Source organism: Numida meleagris, chromosome 3 (genome assembly GCF_002078875.1).
Source record: "Numida meleagris isolate 19003 breed g44 Domestic line chromosome 3, NumMel1.0, whole genome shotgun sequence".
Classification (NCBI taxonomy): domain Eukaryota; kingdom Metazoa; phylum Chordata; class Aves; order Galliformes; family Numididae; genus Numida; species Numida meleagris.
In genome coordinates, this window is record NC_034411.1 from 26,689,866 (window position 1) to 26,713,771 (window position 23,906).

Below are 23,906 nucleotides of genomic sequence, written 5' to 3' on the forward strand. Positions count from 1 at the left end.
TTTTTTTTTTTTTTTTTTTTTTTTTAAACCCATTGCACTGTAAGCTGTGTACACCAACAGCTTTCGGAAAGCTTTGCAAAGACTAATGCATTATTAAGCTAGCAAACCCCTATGGGACACCCTAACAGATGGGAAGATGCAAGCACAGAGAGGATAATAACTTGCTCAGGGCAACAAATTATGTCAGCAGCAGAGTTAGGAATGCAGTTTGTGTGTTTTTAACTATGTCTTCCAGCTGATATCCATGGAACTAGGCAACTTGAAATACAGTACAGTGTTCTTTTAGTCTGAGCAAAACCTTGAAATGAAGAACAATATTCTGTTGCAGAATTGCAAGACCATTCTTCATGCAAGAAGTTCTTTGAGACCTCTGTTTTTAAGCATCTAAGCGTGAGGAAAAGGAGTAGCCAAATTTTGGACTGTGGATTAAAATATATCCACCTAATCATCCAAAATACAGTGAAAATAAGTGATTCAGTATTCCAGCCAAGGCAGCAGAAAACCTGAGAAAGGGAGGTTGTTAGGTTCTACAGCAGATGGAAAAAAAGAGACCTAAAGGAGAAATTTTAAGGAGATAGATAAAGATAATGCTAGATTTGCCTCGAGAATACCAAAAAGAGGGAAATGAAAACTTAGAAGTATGAATTTCCTTTCTCTCTTCTTAAAAACAAACCCCCCCAAAAGCAAAAAGTCCCCCAAAACAAAAGAACCACCCCAGAACAGTCCTTCCCAGTTTGTAGTTGAGAAGCCAAGATGAATCACTGGTTCCTCTATCTCATCTTCTTTCCCACGTCTCTTCTTCATTGGCAGCTGTCCTTGGTTACTGCAGAGATGCTAGGTGAAAGATGGATGCTCCTGTTGCAGTGTATTATCCTCCAGACAATGTCCATAGAAGATCACAGCACCATACGGTGTTAATTTAGCCAACGTACTTGCAACCAATTTGTTTTAAGTTATTACAGTTCTTTTGTTTTCAGCATGTTTTTTCCTATTTGTATATATCTGTTTCGGTAAACAGTGAAGAATTTTGAAGTCCAGTGTATATTGGAGAACAAGCCATGTCAATGTAGTCTGGAGTTTTTAAGACTTTACTGCATATTCTGATTCTTAGTGGCTTTCTTACCCATCTAATTTATATTCATAAATATTCCAGTTAAATTCTTTAAATATTGTAATGCCTAAAAAGACAAGCAATGCCTCCTTCAGTTAGATTGGAAATTTAATTGCTGTACAGCATAGTGTGTACATGCACTCAAATTGGAATTTATGTTGACTGACTTGCATAATTAGATTTTGCCATTGCATTTAATTTTAGAATAAATCACATTTATTTCCCTTACACTAGATTCAGGAAATAAACTATAATTGAAGTAATTGGTTTTTTTTTTTTTTTCTTTTTTTTTCTGAGGCTTCTCTAATATTCAATCTAAATTCATATGGTATTTCAGATTCTTTTACTGAGTGCAAGCAGTTATTTAGACCAGATGCATCAGAGAAAGTTTTCAGATTTGATTATTTCGGAGGGGGTTGTTGGGGAGCAGAAGGAGCCTTTATACACACGCAGCCTACACAATGCTCATAATGTTTAAGCCAGGTTCTCCCTGAGGAGGACCCAGAACCAGTCTAACTATGTGTATTACTAGAACAAGTGGTGGTGGGCCATTATTAGTATCAATATGAACAAAATTTTCATAGCACAGGTGAGATTTAAAGGACAGCCTGGCAGCATTGACTTGTTTCAAGCAGTAGGATTGGTGGGTATAGCCAAATTCTCTGTTAATTTACGTCAGCATCGATGCAGTGAAGTCACTGTACTGAATATCTCATACATCTTTGGCTGTGGTACATAAAGTATCCAATCACACTGTACTTGTTTAACATCTTAAGCAGGATAGACCCACAGCTTAACCAGATGGAACAGGGTATAAATCAAAAGGCACATAAATAGATGCAGGGACAGGGAAGAAGGTCAGCACTGCACACTCCTTAAAGAGCAGTGAAATTGCTCTTTCCTGGATGACTGCTGATAGATGCTGAGGGAGTAAGATGCTGTACCACAGTGTGGCTGAACGTACAAAGATTTGTATCCAGTGGGATTTAAAAAAGAGAAACTAAACAAAACAGTTTGGAAGTAAATCAGACAAAGGTAACTCATCTTTGGGATGAGCAAATGAGTATTTGCTGTGAATGAAAGGTCTGTCTGTAATTTGAAACGGATTAACTCATACATATTTTAGTGTCGGTGGACTCCAAGTAATTTCTGGTGACAGTTTTCCACTTAAATATTTTTAAGGCGTATAGTGCTCTTAATTATTGTAACCCAGGTGTGAGACTTTTATAAAACCTGGAGTTCAGTGGTAGGAATAAATTAGGACTATAAGGTAGATTTATTTTTGTAAAAACAAAACAAAACAAAAAAACAAAAAAAAAACACACACAAAAAAACCTTTTCAAGGATATCTTGCATATGAGTGGAGCTTATTTGGAGAGCAACTGATGGATCCACACAAGTGTTCTTGCATGCAGATTTCTGAACCCCAGGGACCAGTCTAATTTGCAGTTGGGAAGCTTCTTTTAGGATTTTGATCTCCACCCTAAGAAACAGTGTGGTAACTCTGAGCAGGCTCTAACTACATTCAGTAATAGAAGTGAAACCTAAAGCATATACTTAAAAAACAAACGAATTCATGTTGCTGTTGTGATTTTTTTTGTTTTAAAAAAATTATTTCTACCTTCTATGATGAACAGCCACAGTGGCTGAAAAGACTTGCTTACTAGGTCTTTCTTGTGAAACAAGATAGGACCCTGATGCTAGCAGAGAAAGAGCAGATCTTCAAATGGCCTGTCAAAGGTTTCACAGTAGTTTCAGCTACCATGGTTGTGAAATTGTGTGTGCATGTTTGCAGCTCAGCTTACTCTGGCTTACTGACAACACTGTAGAGTAAATAGGGCTGGCATTAAAGTCTGTGTAACCAAAATGGCACGTGAACACGGAAGAGCCTGGCCAGTGGTTGCCTCCTCACTAGTGCAGAATCTCCTGCAGTGCTTGCTTGTTCCCAAGTCTTTTCTAAATTTCATGATGAAGATAGCAGTCTTCTTCCCGCAGCTGTTGACTATCAGATGGTCTAGCACAAACTGTTCTGAGCAAGTTCTCACACGATTTCTGAAATTCTAGTGATGCAATCTTAAAAACTTATCAGTTAATCAATGAAGCACTCTTTTAAGGGTGCAACTATAGGTTAATAATCTGGTAATGTGACAGCTGCCAAGGAAATGAAAATGGAATTTTCTGGTTTGTTTCAAACATGGAGTTGAATTACATTTCTGTCTATATTTAATGAACAAATTATTCCAATATCTGTGAGATTTAATTAAGATGGGGAGCTTACATGCGGAAGAGGGAGGCTGCTACAGCCTACAGATAAACCATGCACATGTGTATGTTGTGGGGGAGAAGGTGCAAAACAGTCATTCTTCACTGTCTTGGCAATAACAGGGCTCAGTCTTAGTTATCTATGTTAAAAAATAAAAAACTAACTAAAGTAGGAATAGTAGGGCATTGGTCACTGCTACAGATGAAAAGAATACTGGCAGAAATAAACTGGGGCATCTTCCCTCCTGGCTTTAGCTAAAATATATGGTAAAATCTACTTTCTTCCTCTTGTTAGAAGAATGATGTCTGTTTTACGGTAGGGATAATGTTTCTAAGTACCGCTGCTCCTGTATGCATTGGCAATAGGACCAGTGGCTTTAAATGCTATGGCTCTAAATGACCCAAACAGTAATCTTTTCAAACAGACACATGCCCCCAAAAGGACATTAATGTTTCCCTGAGAGTGTTCTTAATCTTTAATTTCTGTTCCTTGCTGCTATTTGCTGAGCTTGTTTACAGAAAGCAGTCTGGACAAAAGAGCTCCCTTCTAATCTTTCCTTCCCCTGCCCTGATCTTTAGCAACAAGACAGTAAAATGTCATTGGCGGAAAGAAAATTTTAAGGAGGGACTTAATATCATTTCTATCTGATCCAAAGGGAACATTTAGGATGAGTGTATTAAATAGACTTAATCTAGCCTAGCTTTGTATAACCTGGATGACTTTATAATATTCACATCTTCATATTTCTCTTTGGTCAAACAAATACTAACTTTTGATCTGAAAGTATGTTTGGAACAGAATTTTTTTTTTTTCCTTTACATGAAAACTTTTTTAAGGATAGTCTTCTGTATATTCTGTTACTGAGGTAAGTTTCTATCAGTACTAACATAGAGATTGTATTTCTGTTTATATTCACATATAATTACTCTTTTATGGAGGTTTTGTTCTAACAGCCACACTAACTAACCTGGAACAGTTGTAAACATTGAGTAAGTTTGCCTCAATGTACTTCCTGAAATACAAATACAGTTCCTGAATATAAAAGTAATGAAATACAAGCAACAACTTAGTATTGAAGATAACAGAATTTTTCTTTCTCAGGAAGACTATGATCGTCTGAGACCTTTATCTTATCCTATGACCGATGTCTTCCTTATCTGCTTCTCAGTGGTAAACCCTGCTTCATTTCAAAACGTGAAGGAAGAATGGGTACCGGAGTTGAAGGAATATGCACCTAATGTTCCCTTTTTACTAGTAGGAACACAGGTATCTGTTTCTGTTATAGTTTATTTAAATAATTCAGTTGATTCTTCGTGCCCTTTCTTTGGGCTCAAAGTTCAAGTGCAGCAGGAGCTGAGCAGCACCTCGTTCTGGCTTTGCAGAACTACACTAACATCTGGCAGAAAACCTTAGATCTGTGTTGTTCTCTAATAAGCAACTTCTGTTTTGTTGAAATAAATACGTTGGTCTGCTACTATCAGTCATATCCATTACTTATGGAAGCAAAGGAACAAGCGGAGAAGTGAGACCATTTCCTCCTGCATCTTGTAGGTAGTGCACTGGACTCCAGTTATGAAGTGATCCACTTGTTGCTATTATGTTTGAGTTAGTTGTGCTGCCACTGCTAGATATAAATTCTAGCATTTTAATTGAAGAGCTGAATTAGGGAGTAAATGTTTTGAACTTCTGGATTGAAAGCAGTTCACAGCTTAAATTTCCAGGGCTTCTGGATCAGTAAGGATTCAGGATCTGAACAATGATGTGACTCCATTTTTTTTTATGCTTTAAAAAGAGGGTATTTATATAACCAGTTGACTTCCATTTAGAAAAAAGCTATTCCAACATGACTGCAATCTTTCTTGCTAGATTGATCTTCGTGATGACCCGAAAACTCTAGCAAGATTGAATGATATGAAAGAGAAGCCTTTATCTGTGGAACAAGGACAAAAATTAGCAAAAGAGGTAAACTAGAAACTTCTAAATGAAATGATGTAGCAAAGAAGCAAGAAACATCTATTTTCAATTGACTTTTTCTTCCTCTACAGCTTTGCCCATTTCTTTTACCAGTTAACATAGGAAACCTCATGACCGGTAGCTAGCAATTAACAATATTTACTTATATCATTGAATACAGCTAAGAAGTAGACCTATGGAATAGTACTTCCTTATTAGTAATTGTTCTAACTTTCTGAATAGAAACCCAGTAAAAATTATGTAAGCGTTAATTAGAGATAGTTAAAATCACAGAATGATTGAGTTTAGAAAGGAACCCTGGAGGTCATCTTGTCCAATCCCCATCTTGCTGAAGCAAGATGCTGGAACCATTTGTAAGAAATTATTTCAGAATGCTGTACTACCATTTTAACACCCTGTGTACATACTTTGGACGCTTCTATAGACTTATTTTTGAAACATGAATTGGTCACGTTGCTCTTCTTTGCTGTTTAGTTATTGATATATAAGACAAACCAAATTAAAGAAATGCCATATCTTTGGCCAGAATACAAATCTTCTGTTCTTCTACAGCAGGAAGCACATTCAGATAAATTTTCAAGATCAGAGCCAGACTTTGTGGTTTTCACTATAGAAACAAATTGCTGAAGTGCACAGTTCTGAACAGCTGAAATGTATTGCTACTGAATTAACTTATTTTCTTGACAGATAGGAGCCTACTGCTATGTGGAGTGTTCAGCTTTAACACAGAAAGGACTGAAGACTGTTTTTGACGAAGCTATTATAGCCATTCTAACTCCAAAGAAACACACAGTAAAGAAGAGAATAGGTTCAAGATGCATAAACTGCTGTTTGATCACGTGAGATGCATTTGACAATGGCCAGGCTTACTGTGAAATTCTATTGAATTTAAATACAACGCGTTAAGTACACAGCAAACTTGTTTGAAAGCTAAAATAATGATTCTGCCTTCTACAATCAGTGAAATCCAGAGGAATACAATCGAAATCAATGAACTTTGTAATAAGAAGCCACCACATCTGTTACAAATATTTTATTCAGACTGGAAGGTACAATCTCTCAGGGTTACATAGTCTAGAGGAAGCAAAAACTGCACCATGTTGAAACAGCATCTGAACGATGCTATTGAGTGGAGGTGCTTGGCCTGAAATACTCGAAATGAATTTGGATAGTCTTCTGCTTTGACTACACATATACATATATATCTAGAGAAAACAAACAAACAACAAAAAAAAAAAAAGAAAAAAGAAAAAAACTTTTGCACAGTCTGTATGGAATCTGCACAAAGAAATACCTTGTCTCTCTTTGCGCCAGTTATCTGCTTTTGTATGTATGCTGCTTCCGGTTCCAGTGTATCCACAGAGGTGCAATAATCAGACCAGCCATATAGCCAAAGGTAGCTCCGAGGGAACATGAAATGGGCCATACCTGAGGGGAGAACACAAGGTAAAAGCAGACAATGAGAAAAATGTTTGTGTTTTTTGTACTTTGTGAGCACAAATTCTCCGTGTAATCTAGGTACTGAAAGACAATGGAGTCTTATTCTCTTTAAAGCTTGATATGCTTTCCTAAAAATGCCACAAGTATCACAATCATACGTGCATCTTCATGAACACTAAATGCTGCGGTACAGTTTTGTTGGTTTTTTTCTTTTTTTTTTTTTAATTTACATGTATTAAAATGTAACCAGGCTTTTGGCTGTTGCAGGCGTTAGCTTGATATTCCCAAAACTATGTGAAAAACTTGGAAGTATTTATATCCCCTGAAGTGTTCAGCTAACTTAGTGCCCTACTGCACACCTCTTGAAACGTACAGATTTTTTTTTTTTTTTTTTTGGTGACAGTTAGACTTGATGATCTTTGTAGGTCCCTTCCAACTGAAATGTTCTATTCTAAGTCTGCCTCTTTCCATTTTTCCTTCCAATCTTTCACGGCATTCTGAAACTTTCAGAGGTGTGTCAAAATAAACTAATAATCAAATAAGGCCAGAAACTGAGATGAATAGAGGGTTTTTCTTTTAGACTTGAAAAGTAGGCAAAGAGATGAATTCTCCTCTGGCTACAAGAAGGAAGCAAACGTAAGTCTGGAAACTGACTGAACATCTTGCACCCAGTTCAGGAAAAATATAATAAGCCAGTTATGTTGAAGACTTCAAGAGAGCTTTCATTATAGGCTCTATTTCCTAACATAAGAACAGGGAACTGACTCAATACAGCTGACTCACTTACACAAAGCATCTAGTATTGAGGCAAAGAAGTAATGGAATCCTCCCCCCTACCACTGTCAAACTGGTATTGACTTTCAGGGAGGAAGGGCCAAAACAAAACTTTAAAGCATTCTGAACTCAGATGTAGCATATTTTAACGTCAACTGCATGTTGGATTTGATGAAGGTTCCAACTAAGTTGGTGGTTAAAAATATTTATTGTAGAATAAACTGAATTCCCACCTCTCTTCAAAATTCTCCTTTGCATATTGCAGGGACAATTCTGCACATCCTGCGGTACAGTCGTTAAGCTAGTACAGACTGCACTGTCCTATTCTTTATTTTTTAAATTGAGGGGGATATTCCCCTTCTATAGTACTTGAGACTGAGAAATGCACTAGACATTAAAGAAAATATCCCCATCTCAGTGTCCAGCCTTTTTTTCTACTACATTTTGACTGGCAATTCACAAGAATGAAATGAACTTACTCTTAATGGTACTGGTTTCTCCTTTCACTCTTTTTCCTAGATCTGATTCTTTTCTTTACTTCGTTCTCACAGGGAGAAATAGATTTATTCACATCCTTCAATCATGGGAATTTTAGCTAGGAATAAGAGTAACTTATTTTTGTCCTCTGCTGTTTCATCTTCACATTCCTTAGCATTTGCAGTTTTACATATTATTTGGAGGTCTTAAGGAGTGTAGCAAAGATGACTATAAACAAGGTGCCTTAGGTACTCTTTATTGACCTTGTTTCATTCTTCCATTTCCAAACATTGTATCTCCGCTACTTGGTTTTGTTGCCAGAATGTTTTGGCTGTTGCCTCCCAAACCAAAGACTTGCTTGTTTCTATTCAGTTAACAGTGGCATTGTAGGCCTTCTATAAAAAGCCTTGAGATGCTTTGGCACGGTAAGATATTATGTATATTTAAAACTCACATGACTTTGTGGCCTTGGCTAAACTTATGCTTCAGGTAGATCTTTTCAACTTTTAAAAGAAATGTAATTAAGTTATTTCTAACATTTTGCAGGCTATTTTAAGTGTCTAAAGGACAAAAGAGCAAAAAAGTCCCTGAGACCCCAGTTACTCAGTAACGTTCAGTGGAAACAGTAGTCAAACTTTCTTATCCACTGGTGAAGTGAAATAACCATTCTAACAAAACTAATGACAGAGGCTTCATAACTCAGTGGTCTTCTTTTGCATCGAATTCTCTGTGAGTGATCAATGATACTTCATTAAATTTTACCTACATTAGGTGAATCTATAGTAGCCAAATTGCTTTTCAGAAGTACAAGTAGATGTCAGACTGAATTTTCCATGTTCCCTTAACGAGTAGGTCAATATCTCTGACGACCCATTCACTCTGTATCTTTTGGTATTGTGTGTATAGTGAGCAATTGTTGAAATGATTAAAATGATCTCTGTTGATTGTTGTAGTTTCTTTTTCCTGATTGAACCACAACTTGGAGCAGTTTCTCAATAGTTTTCCTGAGTTATGTAACTTAATACTGATGATGCCTCAGTCTGCCCTCCAAAACATTCAGTTTTTGCTTTGATTTTTTTAAAAATCAGTGTTACCTCACAGGCATTCAGGCTGTCTTACTTAACACATGACCTCTGAAATGCATCCCTCACCCATGGCAGCCATCAAAAGTAAGGGGCAAAAGGGAGAAACCGTACAACACTCCATCTCACTGACTGCGAATGGGAGAAATAAAGAAACACCATCCTTCTAGTGGCATAGAAAAGAAGATTACTATAGAAAAGAAGAAAGTTACCAGGTGCCTTGTTAGTGTTATAGGCCCACGTGTCTTGTGCTGGTCAGACGGCCCAAAACAGCTGTAAAGGCACTTTGGCCTTCTGAAAACTCCCTAAGCACAGGAGCTGCAAGCCTGGACTTAAGAGAGTTGCTGTCCTTAGGCAGGGCAAAACAATAAACAAGTAATGGTACAAGCTTTGCACCTTTTATTCTTGACCATTGCCATACAGACAGATACACATAAGGGTGTATTTAAAGAAACAAATCATCAAAAATATTAATATGTGGTTCTTAAGCTCATCAGCTGCACTGAAATAATAGCCCTTGTGTATGCTTTACAGTCTGTAGTAAATGTACTGCATCATGTCCATTGAAGAAAGTGGATTGCTTCCTTTTTCATTAGGTGCTGGCCTTGTTTTTCTGAGGTTCAGTTGCTTTCTGCTGAACCTTTTAAAATGAAATTGATTTCTTTGATCAGTCTACTTTTGCCCAGTCTTCCATATTTTCTCGTGAACTTGGTTTGGCATCCCTGACTTGGTACCAAGTGATAAAAATCTAAGCAGCTGATAGCCACCTACCAATTCTAAGAGATTCCATCCATCCCACTTGTTTAAAGTACCCAACTTGTAATGTATTCCTTTCACTTTCCGAAAACTGCTCAGGTCAGTTTCTCCTACTTTGTGCTCCTTTCTGCCATGAGGAAGCTGACATAACCTACTCCACCACCAATGTCACGCTTAGAATGGAGTAGGTGGGTCAGCAGCAGGAAAATAAGATGTTAGGCAACATTACCTCACTGTAGTTTTTTGAGGGAGAGGAAGTTGATCTGCAGAGAAAAATGGGAACGTAGGAGGCAGGACAGAACATTCTTCAGGAAACTGTTGTGAAATACCTTGTGTATCCCAGCAGCTGGGAAGCATCAGCTACCATCCTCACAGCCTAATACAAAAACAGTCAGTTTATGTACCAAATGCATGTGGAAACAGGCCAGTTCTAACAATGTATATATGATTGCTAAGAATCTGAACAGCAGCTTGGCAACAACAAATCCCACCTGCATGCTTAACAAGCACAGAAACTGAATTTTAAGGGATAGAGCAGAAGCCAGTGGGTAACAGAAAGCAATCCTGACTTCTGCTTTTTCAATTTTCATCTTGCCTTGTTCTTTTCATCTGGCAGTGCTGATAGGACTTAACAGGAATTTCTTCAGGCTAGCTAAATAGATACTGCAGAACTGCAAAGTTTCTAGTATAAGAACTTATTCTAAGAACGAGAACAGGAATTGCTGACCTTTCAGGAAATTAATAAGCTAGTTTCCTAAGTGCTCTTTAGAACACCTATGAGCTGACTTGAGAATACTTAGCATATTGCATGGAAAGTGGAGCATATTGCAGGATCGTGGCAGGATAATCCTCGATCTGCTATACTATGCATGTAGCTAGTTAAAGGAGATTTCTGGCTGCATGACAATTTTGTCCTCTACTATGAGTCTGCAACTTGCATCCCATGCAGGGGGAAGCATGTAAATACTGATAATGATATAAAGGCCAGATTCTTACAAACCAGAGCAGTAAAACCCTGATAAAAGTTCTAAAGGAGTCATAAAGTAAGCAGGTGACTGCTGGTGCAAACAGAGTGGGGTAATCTACTGTACTTATTACTTAAATAAATAAACAGACTGGTCCCATTCTCCAGATAAGTGCTTTTCTCATATGCCTACACTAGGATTTTTTTGTATTGTTATTATTACAAAAGATCCATTTTTGGCTGTCAATTAGAAAACTACGTAAGATTTTTATTTCACTTAAGAACCGAATAAATGAGCACAATGACTTTCCCTCTGTTTCTAACATGCCTTAAATTACAGATTGTTTAGTCTGCACTGTCTTAAAAATTTCAAAACATACCTTTAACCCATTTTGGTTGTGTGAATGTTAACTTAAAGTGTCTTATCACATTGTACAGAATGTGTATGTTGACAAGCACGTGCTGCGGAGAGGAAAGCGTGAAGACTTTTTCAGGCTGGCATTTGTAACCAGAAGTTGGTTTTGTGCATTTGTGTTCTAAAGTTCTAGCAAGCATGACTGCCTTTGATTTCACCATTAAGGTTTACACTAAGAAAACATACTTTTAAATAAACAATGATAACCCCACTGAAGTGGAACAAGCTTCTACCTCTGTTTAAAAAAAACAACACCCAAATGCCAAAAACAAACAACACTTTCCCCACCCCAGTGGGTATTATCCCTCCTACTCTAATGAAGCAACTTCTTTTACAACAAAATTTTCCGCAGTAGGTAATAGAAGCTGAAGCAAATACAAGAATGAAACTCTCTCAGCTGCATTAAGAATAACAACATAGCAAGAAAGTTGATAGTTCTGTTTCAGCCTACTTAAGTAACCACCAAAAATTGTACCCAAGATTCTCCACTGACTCTTTTTCAGGTTGCAACTGTCCAAGAGGTATCTAGGCCAATATTTAGAGTCACATTGGCTAAACTACATGGCAGTCAGTCAACTCAAGTTATATCAGCACTACCTGTCATGTTATAGACATTCAGTATGAAGTAGGAACACATGCTTCAATGTCACTTTCACGTATGATACAAAAACACTGTAGACAAGATCTGGTTTCAAAGTCACATTTTATCATCAATAAATGCAGATCAAAATTATGCTATGAGAAAAATGAGTGGGCATGAAAACAGTGAACTTCAGATGTTACAAAAATCTGGTGTCAAAATATGCAGGAAAACTAGGAACTTCACTATTTGCAAAATAAAGTTTGTCAGTGATGGATGGGATGCCTGGAATACTAGTTCTACAGCATACAGAGTATACCAATAAGGTTTTAATCTTTAATTATACCACGTTGCTCTGCAACTCAATTACCTCAGACTGTGCAAAGAAAGGATGTGTCACTTTGTGTTCAGTACCACCTAAACTATCCCACTCTGTTTCAGCAGTGTTGTGCTTTGGTGCCACTTCTCAGATGACACACAAAGCTTGGATCCTAATCACATGTGGTTATTGAAAATGCAACATCAACCTGAAATTGCCAATCTGGAAAAAAAAAAAAAAAAACTAAGCAACTGCAGCAAAGGAATTTATTTCCTTTTTCTTTGCTGAAACTATCCTAACAAACCCTAATCCTTACATAACCACTGTGCATCAGATGGCTAGAGGCAACTAGCGATGGATGCATAACTCTTGAAAACTTCTGATCATCAAGTGATCACAATTAAGCCTCACAAATTATTTGTAAATTTTCTTAGGAATTAGACAGTAATCTCAAGACACTGAAAAATTTTCTACCAATACAACACGTTTTCTCTGCAAGACATGTTTTAGTGTATTATGTCTTGAGAAGTGTGTTGTTTTTTTTTCTTAATACAGAAAAGTAACTGCTGCAGGGACTTGCTTTCCTGTAAAACAACTGTCCTTACATCTTTACCTCTGTCTGAGATAGGATTAATTCTGCAGTATTCTTAAATATTCTTCTATAACCAGAAAGAACCACTCGGGAGGTCTCCCTGACCAACTGTTTTGCACAGTTAGGAAATAAAGTTTTCTGAAAACTAGCAGAGGGACAACAGGCATGGCCAAACTCTATGTTAAAAAGTTACTTTATGAATAACAGCAGAATAATGAAGAACAACGAATCAGGAAAACAAATAACTTTCAGCAATATGTTATATACTTCTAACAGAAATGCTTTATATGTTTTTCATTTCCATTCTGAAGCATTATTCAGACAATGAACGTCATTTTATTTCCAGCATAATATTCCGTTCCTGCTGAGTTTTATTTACTTAGAGTAAAAATTGTCTGTAATATGCCAAAAGATACGCTTTACATAATTATATTTAAATGTAGGGCCACTAATCTGAATATCCCCTGTATGCAATATTTTTCACAATATGAACATGGAAAATAAAGTGAAGATTTTCTGAGATATCGGTATTTTTCTTGTTTTTGTTGTGTGCCACAAGAGGTATGTGTAAAGAAGCAATATGTTTTTCTTTGGTTTATGAATACCTAAGTACAAAGCAGCATTTTGGTTTTAGCCACTAGGACATGGATTGGAACTCCTGATGATGAATTTTTTTTTTAAGTTTTTTTATTAAGTTCACTGAAATCTTAATCTTTTTGAAGTAAAAATGAATTCCAGTGAAAGATATACCAGACATTCTGAAATCTGATTTTCTGATAAGGCAAGATATAGGTAATGGTACTATAAACTACTCCAGTTCTATTATGTCTCCAAGGATGGAGCTTCCACCACCTCACTGGGCAATCTGTTCCAGTGCCTCACCACCCTTACTGTAAAAAAAACTTCCTTATGTCCAGTCTAAATTTTCCCCTCTTTTAGTTTGAAACCATTTCCCCTTCTCCTGTCACAACAGAACCTACTAAAGAGTCTGTCCCCTTTCTTCTTACAGCCTCCTTTTAGATACTGAAAGGCTGCTCTTGGGTTTCCCGGGAGCATTTTCTTCTCCAGGCTGACCAGCCCCAGCTCTCTCAGCCTGTCCATGTAGAGGAGGTGTCCCGTCCCTTGAATCATTTTTGTGGTCCTCCTCTCAACACACAATTCAACAGGTTCATATCTCTCCTGTACTGAGGACTCCACATCTGGGTACACCTCTCCAGGTGAGGTCTCACCAGGAGAATTTTGACTGGGCTGTAAGTACTTTTGAGCCTACATTAATATCTACATGATTTTTTCCACACCTTGCCTGAGGCTTAATCTGTAGGTGTTCCTGTAAGCATGCCAGTTGGATTAGATTCTACGCAGAACACTCCCAGCTCACATCTTTTTTTTTTTCTCCAGTGAACCTTTTTCTGTAACTGTGTTATGTACAGATATTTTTATGATCGGGAAGTCAACCTGCACTAAAGATTTTCTTCCTCAAGCAAGCAGATTTGCAACTACAGTATAATATTTTATTAGGCCCATTCACCCTTCTCCTGCCTTAGGCTAAAGGCAACACTTGCAGCACCACTCCTCTTTCATTGCTACTATTAAAGGATCTACTATGAGCTTCCATAATTACCTGCCATTGGGTAGCCAAAGGAATACTATTCCAAAAAGAGACTTTGTTTCTAGTACACATAATTTCTGAAGAATGACAGAAATGTCTCTTGCCTCTGAAGAGAGCAATGCACAGCTGCTACATGCAAGTCAATACCTGTGATGTTGAATCCATACCGAGTGGGGACAGAAAGACAAAAAAAGTCATGGAAACTCTTGCATGAAATACAGCGTTTCTAGAGAAGCTGATTCATAAGTAAGAATGAGCCAGCTTGGCTGAACTGGAAAGAAGCGTTTCCTGGGCAGCTACTGAAAATACCTGGCTAGGATACTTACACTTTTATTTTCCCCTTTATTTATCAACACTTAAGAGATCATGTTCAGGAAAAACAAATTAAAAAAGCAAAACAAAAACAATAAACCCCAAACCATTAAAATAAATAAAAAAACCTAAATAGATAATTGCAAGCTTCTGAGAGTTGTGAACAGGATCTCTAAAAAGCTACCTTAAAGGAGTTCCACTCCTGCCTTCAAGACTTGTTACCATTTTCATGCTTCACTGCAATATAACTATAAAATATCAAGGCTTTTAAAAAGAGCTTCTTTCATTTTTCCCTACAAAGCAGATCCTAAAAAAAAAAATAGCACCTAAAATTGCAGTTTTTAAAGACTGTTTAAATGGCAGCCTGCAGAACTGATAAGCAAACTTCTTGATTCATTTGATGTCTTGAATTACTCAGATGATTAAAATAATGATCAAGCAGTTCAGACTCAAAATGGAAATTAAGATTTCTTCCCCCACCCCATTATTTTAAATTCTCCAGGGTAAAAGGTGGAGGAGTAGGGAGCATTCATGCCCCCAGAAACAACTAGTGACAAGTTACGATATTTCAGGCTTCTGCAGATTCTTTGCTGTTCTGACAAGTCAGATAATATCTTTTTAGATTTACAGATTCCAGATCTTAACTTCATTAAGTCCATTTTGTTCAGCCCGTATGACTTTGAAGACTTTTCAAACAGAAAAGGCAAGGTCAGCCAACAATTAACTAGTTGCTGACACATACTTCACCATCAGCCTCACATAGGTATCTTGCAGAAAATAAATCCAAGCCATTTTAGAGAAGAAAACTTCATTCTGTATGAAGGGTATTATCCTATTCCTCTACTATTACTTTTGAAATAGAAATTTTAATGTCTCATTACATTGTTGTAAAGAAATGCTGATAGCATAAGGCTGCTAGCTATTTCAGGAGGGTAAATTTCTATGTCTCCACAATATCAGAAAGAAAAGCATGTTGCCTGTTACACTGATTTCTGAAATAAACCTTTGCAACTGTCCTGAAACCTTTGCAAACAGGCCTGATAGATATTGTGCAGCTGAGAGTTTTTGAGTTTGGTAACCTGAGGAAAGAAAATACTCACTGAGGATCTTTAGAGCACATTGGTACCGGTATCATCATTTTATGGCAAATGCAGATTTTCACTGTTTTATATAATCATTCCTCCATGACAAACGAAATATGAAGAAAAATAACACAGACATTTGAATTTATAAAGACAGAATCTGCAGTACCAGCATTTTTTATCATGCAATTACAAAGCTAATCCTTACCTTCCTTTGAAATCAGAAGTCAAGACTGCAGTACAGTTCTTTGGCCACACCATTACCATAGATCAACCCAAATCTATTTTAAATGTGTTCTGTTAAGTGCCAGTATGCAACTAAAACACTGGGAGAGCATCTTTTCTTCCCTGCCCATAAGAAAGAAAAGATACCAGACTGAAAGTAGACAAACCTGGAGCATTCTTTATCATTTCACATTTCTCTTCCTCCTTGTCTAGTTTATCCATATCAAAATCCTTACAGTTCGATTTTGTGATAAAATTTGCATGCAGCAGTCATAAATCTACAACAAAGAATCTCTCGAAAAAGGAAGTAAAAAAATGTGCATTTTACATCCTTACAGTGTAAGCAGAGGTGCTTCCAGTGACATTTTAAGTGTCTGGCACTACCCTGTAGGAATCACCTATGAGTAAGTCCAATATATCTGTTTAGTTTCAGAGTAATTTTGTGTAGCTTGCATATCTGGAAAACAAATATTTTAATATTTGCAATAAAGATGCAGATACTAACCTGCCAGGGCCGATCCCAATCAAGAGGAATAGGAAATGCTCCAAACCAACCTCCTAGTATACTGCACATTGTAGTAATCTGTAGGCTGTTTTCCCAGATGGACATAGCTCTGTAAAAACAGTGTGTCATAGAATTTCAACAGCAGCAAATGTTACAAGCTTAAAATGATGTGAAAATAAACACTGCAAAGTAAATATAGACTGCATGTTACACCCCTTAAGCTGCACTGCATCCAAGTTCAACTGCACAGGAGGCAGGATGAATTTCTTGCATGCTGGCAAATTCTTTTTGCACAGCCAATCAAGACATATAGTGTATGACAACAGATGTTACTGACTCTGGTTCTCAGTTATAGCCTCCTACGAGCAGTGACTTCAGAAGTTTTGGAAAACTTTTATTAGGTAAGTACTTATTGTCCATCATCAGTTTACCAAGTGATTATTTTGCATTCCTCAAGCCATGGACTTTTCAGTTCTTTGCATATTTCATAACACTGCAGGGCACAGCACTGAGAGACATGAGTTCAAATCCTTACTCCAAATCAGTAAGATACAAGATCTGAATCTTAAATTTGCTGCATCTCATTATAAACACAAACCTAGCTTTAGCCAATGAAGGAAAAAAAGATGGGGTGGTTTTACAGCTAAAAGTCCAGATGAACTGCAAACCTGAAGCTTCACAAGTGACGTTTGGGTTGCGTGAAAAGAAAGCTTTTAACCTTTAACCCTTGCTTTGAAGAGTCTACAGTTTTAGACTTTACTTGTGAGTACATGTAACTCACTGCTGCATTCAATGGTGACTGAACCACGTACAAGCATAGGACAAACAGTTCCTACTGCTTGCAAAATAAAAGTCATACTGATTATAATATTTATAATGCAACGCTGACATTTTGGGCAGAAACAACACTATTCATTCTACACTAATTCCATCGCTGCAACTTACAACTCTAGATTTGAGCACACCATTCTACGTTATCGTAACTTCAACAAACAGAAAGCAAAAATTGTAAATTTTTTCCAGAAGCTGAATAACTGAGCTGTGAGCCAGTATGGAGAGGAAACCATTCACTGCAGCCCTAAAGCAGTGAAAGAGGCAGCAGAATACACTAAGGACTGACTGAGGTACGTTTGTATCACACAAGACATCCTATCTGGTAAACGTACGCACATACTGCTGCGCCATATGGAGTTACTAGATTGAGTCCAAAAGCAAAATAACAGAATGAGCAAGGCACAGTGCCCAAGGGAAGAACAGTTCTCGGTAGTTTGGCAACAATTTGAGCTTCTAATCCAAAGCATGGACCTAGGCCTCTCAAACATGGCATGACTTGACCTCCAGCAGTATTACCACAGTAACAATGCTTTGATTGTTTGCTTTTCTGCATGGAGTGTCAGCTATCAGGACTTTTGTAGGTAGTCACCGATGCACCACACAAATCCTTCATTAGTTCGAGGAGCAATATTTATAAGCTTTATTTATACACATACACACATCTATATGCATTCATACGAAAACTAAGTTTTATAATTGCTGTACTTTTAAACCACTGATAAAATATAACTGAAACCATTCTGCAGGTAAAGCTAGTGATATTTAAGATGGTAAATGATGACTAGCAGCAAAATAACATTTTAAAACCTCAAATCATTTCAAACCTTATTCATAATACAAGTTGAGAGCTGTTTTAAATAACATTTGAATTAAGAGGTTAGTTAACATCATAAAATAATGTATTAAAACAGATCCTGGATAGACAAGATGAAGAACTCTGCGCCATGGCAGGACTGAAATACAAAGCAGCGCACCCCTTTGATGATGCCCACCGTTACAAAGGACATTTCCAAGTCTGTGAGAGTATGCAGTACTGACAAGTGACGAAATGGGAGAAATGAAAACTGGACAAAGCACTTCTGTACTTCACTTAGTTCATTTAATTGCTCAAGAAGTGCACACAGCTTAAAAAGATGAAGCGTGTGAAATTTTCTATCTGAGGTACAACTGCGTTGCATGTAACTGTTTTCTGCATTCCAACAAAGCAGTATATCCCTGACCCCACCAACATCCCCCCACCCTTATGTAGCAAACAACAAACCTGCAGTGCCACAGATCACACTATACCATGCAATGGCACATCGGATCTGACCCTTACAGGCAAGCAGACTTAAAGACTGACCTGCTTTGAATTCTAATTGAAAGTGATTTTACTCCAGGTGACTACTTTGCTAGAAGTGCTGCAATTCCAAACAGAGAAAGCTAAGCACCTCCGCAGAAAAAAAAAAAAAAAAGCACTTGGCAAGATTTCTTTCAAGATATTTATGCTGAATGACTCAATTGTACCATAGCTATTACAGTGCAATAGATGACATAGCACAAGTTACTTGGATGTAACCTTATGAATAGTCCTCCAAGGAAATATTAGGTCTAACAGTATTTTCACACTAGGCCACCACCTTAACATAGCAGAAAGATTTCACAGCTATCCAGAGCAACAGCTGGCTAATTAACATTAAAATCTGTCACTAGTTTACATTTGATTTATTAAGATAAACTTTCTTTTTATGGATGCCCTCTCCTATATTTCTGTAAAGACAAAAGCACAGCATATCTTGATCTTATAAATACTGCAAACGAGAGCAACAAACATAAATGTCAATGATTATTTCAGTCTAAGTTGTACACGTATTTTTTAAACAATTCCTCTTTCATTCTACACTAGACTCCTACTCAAACTTTCCAGCTTGCTGTGCCAGTGCAATTCAATTCTCTAAACTGTTCTTTCAAGGCCAACAGCCATGCTGATCTTACCTAAATGCCCTTTTCCTCCATTCAACCGGTCCCACCTCATTCCACATGGTTAAGCCAGGATATAACCTTTGAATAAATCATTCCTACACTCAGTTAACATCTAAGTGCTGGCAACTCATGGAATTCACGAGGTCAGGTGAAAAAGCACAGAATTATTTTCAAAAGAGCAACTTACTACAACCCATAAAAAAAACCTGCTACAATATTTCTCCATAATCTATCTTCATTCAAAGGGTTGCATAACCAAACATCATTATTAAATGCACATTTATTCAGATAAAGTCACACGGCTCGCTATTAACAAGCACAAAACGCTATTAACGCGTACAAAAACATCATAGCAAGACAATCCTGTTTCCTATGCAAATAATTACGCTGAAATAACATGAAGATCTGGACTAGGAAAGAAATAGACACGCATTTAAAATCTAACCTGGCACAAAGACAGACGGTTGTCAAACATTTGTTACTCGATTTCACCTATTATTTCCTGTTGCAAAACTTCCATAGAAGACCAAGTGAAGCAGCAATGATTTGTTTTGGCTAAATAACTCTATGATTTTATTAAATTCTTGCGAGGTATCACTTTTTTTACTCTGTTCACTGAAAACAAAAACCAAGCATAATCAACTTGGATAAGGATTTAGATACTTCTCAGTAATCTGAGAACTGATATAATACAAAAGCCAATACATAAACTACTATAAACAGTTTCCAATTTCTTATTTCTGATCTTCTCTACACAGAGTAACTAAACATAACTCCCTTCATTCAGCAGGACAATACAAATTTTTGTTTTCTTTTGAGATGAGAGTTTACCCTTACGAACTGTTATAAGGGAATGAATGCTAATATCTTATTAAACTTCAAGTATATGTGGAGCTTCTTTATGTTTCAGAGTCCCAGCCTTTCAACAATCCTGTTATTAGGGAGTGAAAAAAGGCAAAAGAGATAGAACATTTCTGAAGAATATATTACCCTTGACACACACTAACGTAACGGCTTTTACTAGGTAAAAAAATATTATATTCATTTTAATATGCTCTTGAAAAAAATGAATGCTTGAAACCTCTGACACTGAAAAAAGCTTTCTTCGAAATTTGAAAAAGAACAAGGGCAAAGATTACATATTTAAGACCACAGTAAATTATATATTATTTTCACAATTACATTCAAGTTAAAAATACTGTTAAAATAATATTGATTTTAGCTTTCTATTCCTACTCTAAAAAACTGTCTTTATAGAGCTAACATTGGATCAAGCACAAGATTCTTCCTCTACAGCTCACTCACAGGTCTCCTCTTTATCATAATCATTATACTGGACAGCAGGATGCTTTCACACCAGTAAAATGCTCACTTGAAACTTTACCTCCTTCAAACACATACAAAGTAAGGCTTAGTCTCTGGACATAAAATCTGAATCAGTGTGTTCAGAATAAATAATAATATTTTTGTCAGAAAAGGATTCATAGACCTGTAATTACAAAAGTGAAACAACACCCATAATTCAGAAAGTTTCCTTCCGCAAAATAAAATAATAATAATTATATGATATTTACATCAATTCAGTCCATTTCTATTCCGGATAAAAATTAGAATAGAACAGAACTTACCCATTTCTACTAAATACCCGTATCCAAGCTTGTACGTTTGGTCCCAGCAAACATAAACATTGTAAAGTAGTAAAGGTAGACAGGAGAACTGCAAACAAAAACGTCTCAGTCACTGACCTACAAAGAAGCAATATAACAAAATTATGTTGTAAGTACTAATTTCCTAAGAGTTCCGAGATGTAGGAAAAAATAATTCTTAATCAACTTGTGAAAGCACACGTGCTTTCTGAAGCCTCGTGTAGAAAAACAAAGCTTTTTCTTATTATTCTAGAACAGTTAAGAAAGGTAGAAGAAAATTACTATTATCTGTTGCCTCAGCAAAGGCTGAAATGTAGTTTATTAGCCCCTGATACCTGTATCATTCTAAATACAGGTTTATCTCATACAAAATGTCAGTTTTGAATACTTGGATGTTTATTATTCAATTTATTTTTCTAGTTTGACATTGTGGAAACAGCCATGAAACCAAACACCACTGTTAGTCTGTCATCTCTCTCAGGAATCAGTTAGGTTGCTTTCCGGTTCTCCTATTTTGTTTTTTTAGTTATACCTAAAAATTTACAAATATCCAAAGGATGAAAGATATGCAAGATGCTTATTTTATAATCTTAGGAGAAAAATAATTAAATGAAACTTAGAAAGCGTTTGTACCCATACAAAGACTGAGTGAAACATGGAAAAGTCTTGTACCCCTACGTATAACAAACATTAAAGTAAAACAAGTTGTTTCTAACTGTCTCACAGAACAGATCTCCAAACACATAAAATCTGTAAAAGCCAAATTCTACAAAGACAGCCACCCTGCTTCCTCCAGCCAGGAGCTTATTTTTTAACTTTCAATGTACCAAGTAATATATAAGAATTTATACCAATATCTGCAAGGAGAACTCCCCCTTAAAGCGTTTAGAGAAAAATAGGGTCTTCTGACTTACTCTATGAGAGGTGCTCCATAAAGAACAATAATCGCATGAAATAGTATGCAAGACATGAAAAAGTATAGACAGCATTTTAGAAATCTGGATATCTAAAAAAGAGCAATAAAATATCAGAATAATGTTTCAAAAGTAAAGAGAATATAAATAATACACTTAGCTTATATGTATCTAATCAACATTATCACACACTACTCTTTCTTTAGATGTTCAATTTTAGCTACAGAACAGTATGTATTCAAACAGGTATCCTTTAAATGATGAATTAAAAAAGACCCTGCTCACTCCATCTAACATTTCTTCATCCATCTTATTTTAATAAAACAAATATAAAATATACAACTAGAAATGACAAGATAATTTAATCAGAGATGGCTTCACATTCTGTGAAAGATGCCTTTTAATAAAAGTAAAAATATTTCAAAATAAGAATGTACATAATATGAAAAAAAGACGTTCAGAATCAAAGGCAGTATTTAAAACTACAAGCCACTCTGTTTTGAAACTTGGCATCCTACATTCTAAACCCCTCTGAAAAATGTCTGTGACTATCTGTAGAACTACATACAACTATCTATGGAATTAAATGACAGTTTCTGGGTACTCACTACACCATACAGAAGGATGGACACTGGATAAACACATCTGGCTAGGCTTGTTCTGATCAAGTCACAAATGGAAATCCATATCTCACTTGACCACTTCTTTGATATATATTATTTATGCTAGACTGAGATGAAACCTCACCTAGAAGACATAAGCCTACTTCATTTTCAAATCACAGATGGTTAAAAGCCTTGTTTTCCATGGTGATTTTATGTATTTTGCATCCCCTCTGTCAGCAGAGTTAAGATAACCAGTTTTAGATACAAAGATACTTCCTTCTTGAATGATTGCTTAACTCTTTAAGAATCACTGTAAGAGTATTGCAACCTGTCTGACTCAGCTGGTGGGAGTGCACGACTCAGCTGACTTCAAATTGTATTCTACCTCCTGATCTAGCTGTGTTCTACTCCAAATTTGCTCTCTTCCAACCTGTTATATTGGGAATCATACCTTTTGTGGTTCTGTTACAAACTGTAACTACAAAAAGACCTCCCAGATTTAGATTCTTCTGTGTGCAGATTTAATCATTCAAGGAAATGCAATCATTTTGGCACTTTTTTACATCACTTTTTTAACGTTTACCAACTTTCATAGAATCACAGAATGGCTTAGGTTGGACGGGGCCTCAAAGCCCACCCATTTCCAACCCCCTGCCATGGGCAGGGCTGCCTCCCCACCACAGGGCTCCCCAGGGCCCCATCCAACCTGGCCTTGACACCTCCAGGGATGGGGCACCACAGCTTCTCTGGGCAGCTGTGCCACTGCCTCACCAACTTTAAGTTGTAATGAGCTCTTCTCTCCTTTACATCTCAAGTCTTACACATTAGAAACTACGCAAGAATGAAGTGTCCCTTGGCAACACTGAAGGTCAGGCCTAGACTGTGAATTGACTTCCGTGCTCGTTCTGGTGTGCTCTGATTCCTGCCAGCATGCAAACTGCTGGTGGTCAGTGTTAGTCAAGCGACTACGAACCACAACCCGTGGGCAAGAAGTGGCAGGGGACGGCTCACCCCAGCGGGCTGCTGGCAGGTCCAGAAAGAGTTAAGCTCTGCAATAGCTCCAGCACGTGCTGCACTCCGCTCACTCATGGAAAACAAGAATTCACCACCAAAAGTTGTAACTTCTTTCTCATCCCATCATTTCAGAGACAGATTTAGCATCCTCTCCACATCACTCAGTAGGAATCTAAGAAAAAAAAAATCTTACCTTGTTAGACAGGGAGCTTCTCTTAGAAGAAAGACTTGGCTTTAGGATTAAACACAAGGTAATGTTAAGGACGCTAACACAAACAGAACAAACACACAGCCACGTGAGGTGCGTGCCCAACACAGAGAACCCATCCAGGAATAAAGCCGGCACGACTGCCGTCAGCACGACGGAGACCACGCAGAGCAGGTTGGCAGCCAGCAGCCTCCTCAGCTCTACCTCCTTCATCGCGCCCTGCCTCCAGCCACCTGCAAGACA

The 23,906-nt window shown here is 37.1% G+C and overlaps 2 protein-coding genes across 11 annotated transcripts in view; one reads left to right on the forward strand and one right to left on the reverse strand.

The window, feature by feature from the left end:
- RHOQ (ras homolog family member Q) overlaps nt 1-8,984 on the forward strand; it is an 18,498-nt gene extending 9,514 nt beyond the window's left edge. The window contains exons 3-5 of one of the 2 annotated variants that reach the window (XM_021389981.1): nt 4,476-4,640; nt 5,241-5,336; nt 6,036-8,984. In XM_021389981.1, coding sequence (XP_021245656.1) covers nt 4,476-4,640; nt 5,241-5,336; nt 6,036-6,191 — 417 coding nt within the window. In that variant the 3' untranslated portion in view covers nt 6,192-8,984. The remainder of the gene's footprint in view (nt 1-4,475; nt 4,641-5,240; nt 5,337-6,035) is intronic. The other variant, XM_021389982.1, reaches the window with a different exon arrangement.
- The window catches only part of PIGF (phosphatidylinositol glycan anchor biosynthesis class F), a 48,174-nt gene that overhangs the window by 23,481 nt on the left and 787 nt on the right, over nt 1-23,906 (reverse strand). For 5 of the 9 annotated variants that reach the window (XR_002436415.1, XR_002436416.1, XR_002436414.1 and 2 more), the window contains exons 2-6: nt 23,649-23,896; nt 21,837-21,928; nt 20,905-21,021; nt 16,481-16,589; nt 6,643-6,776 (exon numbers count right to left, since the gene is read on the reverse strand). Coding sequence is in view for 4 of the 9 variants with exons in the window: in XM_021389979.1 (XP_021245654.1) it covers nt 6,663-6,776; nt 16,481-16,589; nt 20,905-21,021; nt 21,837-21,928; nt 23,649-23,876 (660 nt within the window). In the remaining 5 variants the exon portion in view is untranslated. Of the gene's footprint in view, nt 1-6,366; nt 6,777-10,106; nt 10,254-16,480; nt 16,590-20,904; nt 21,022-21,836; nt 21,929-23,648; nt 23,897-23,906 lie in introns of those variants that run through there. The other 4 variants (XM_021389977.1, XM_021389976.1, XR_002436417.1 and 1 more) reach the window with 3 other exon arrangements.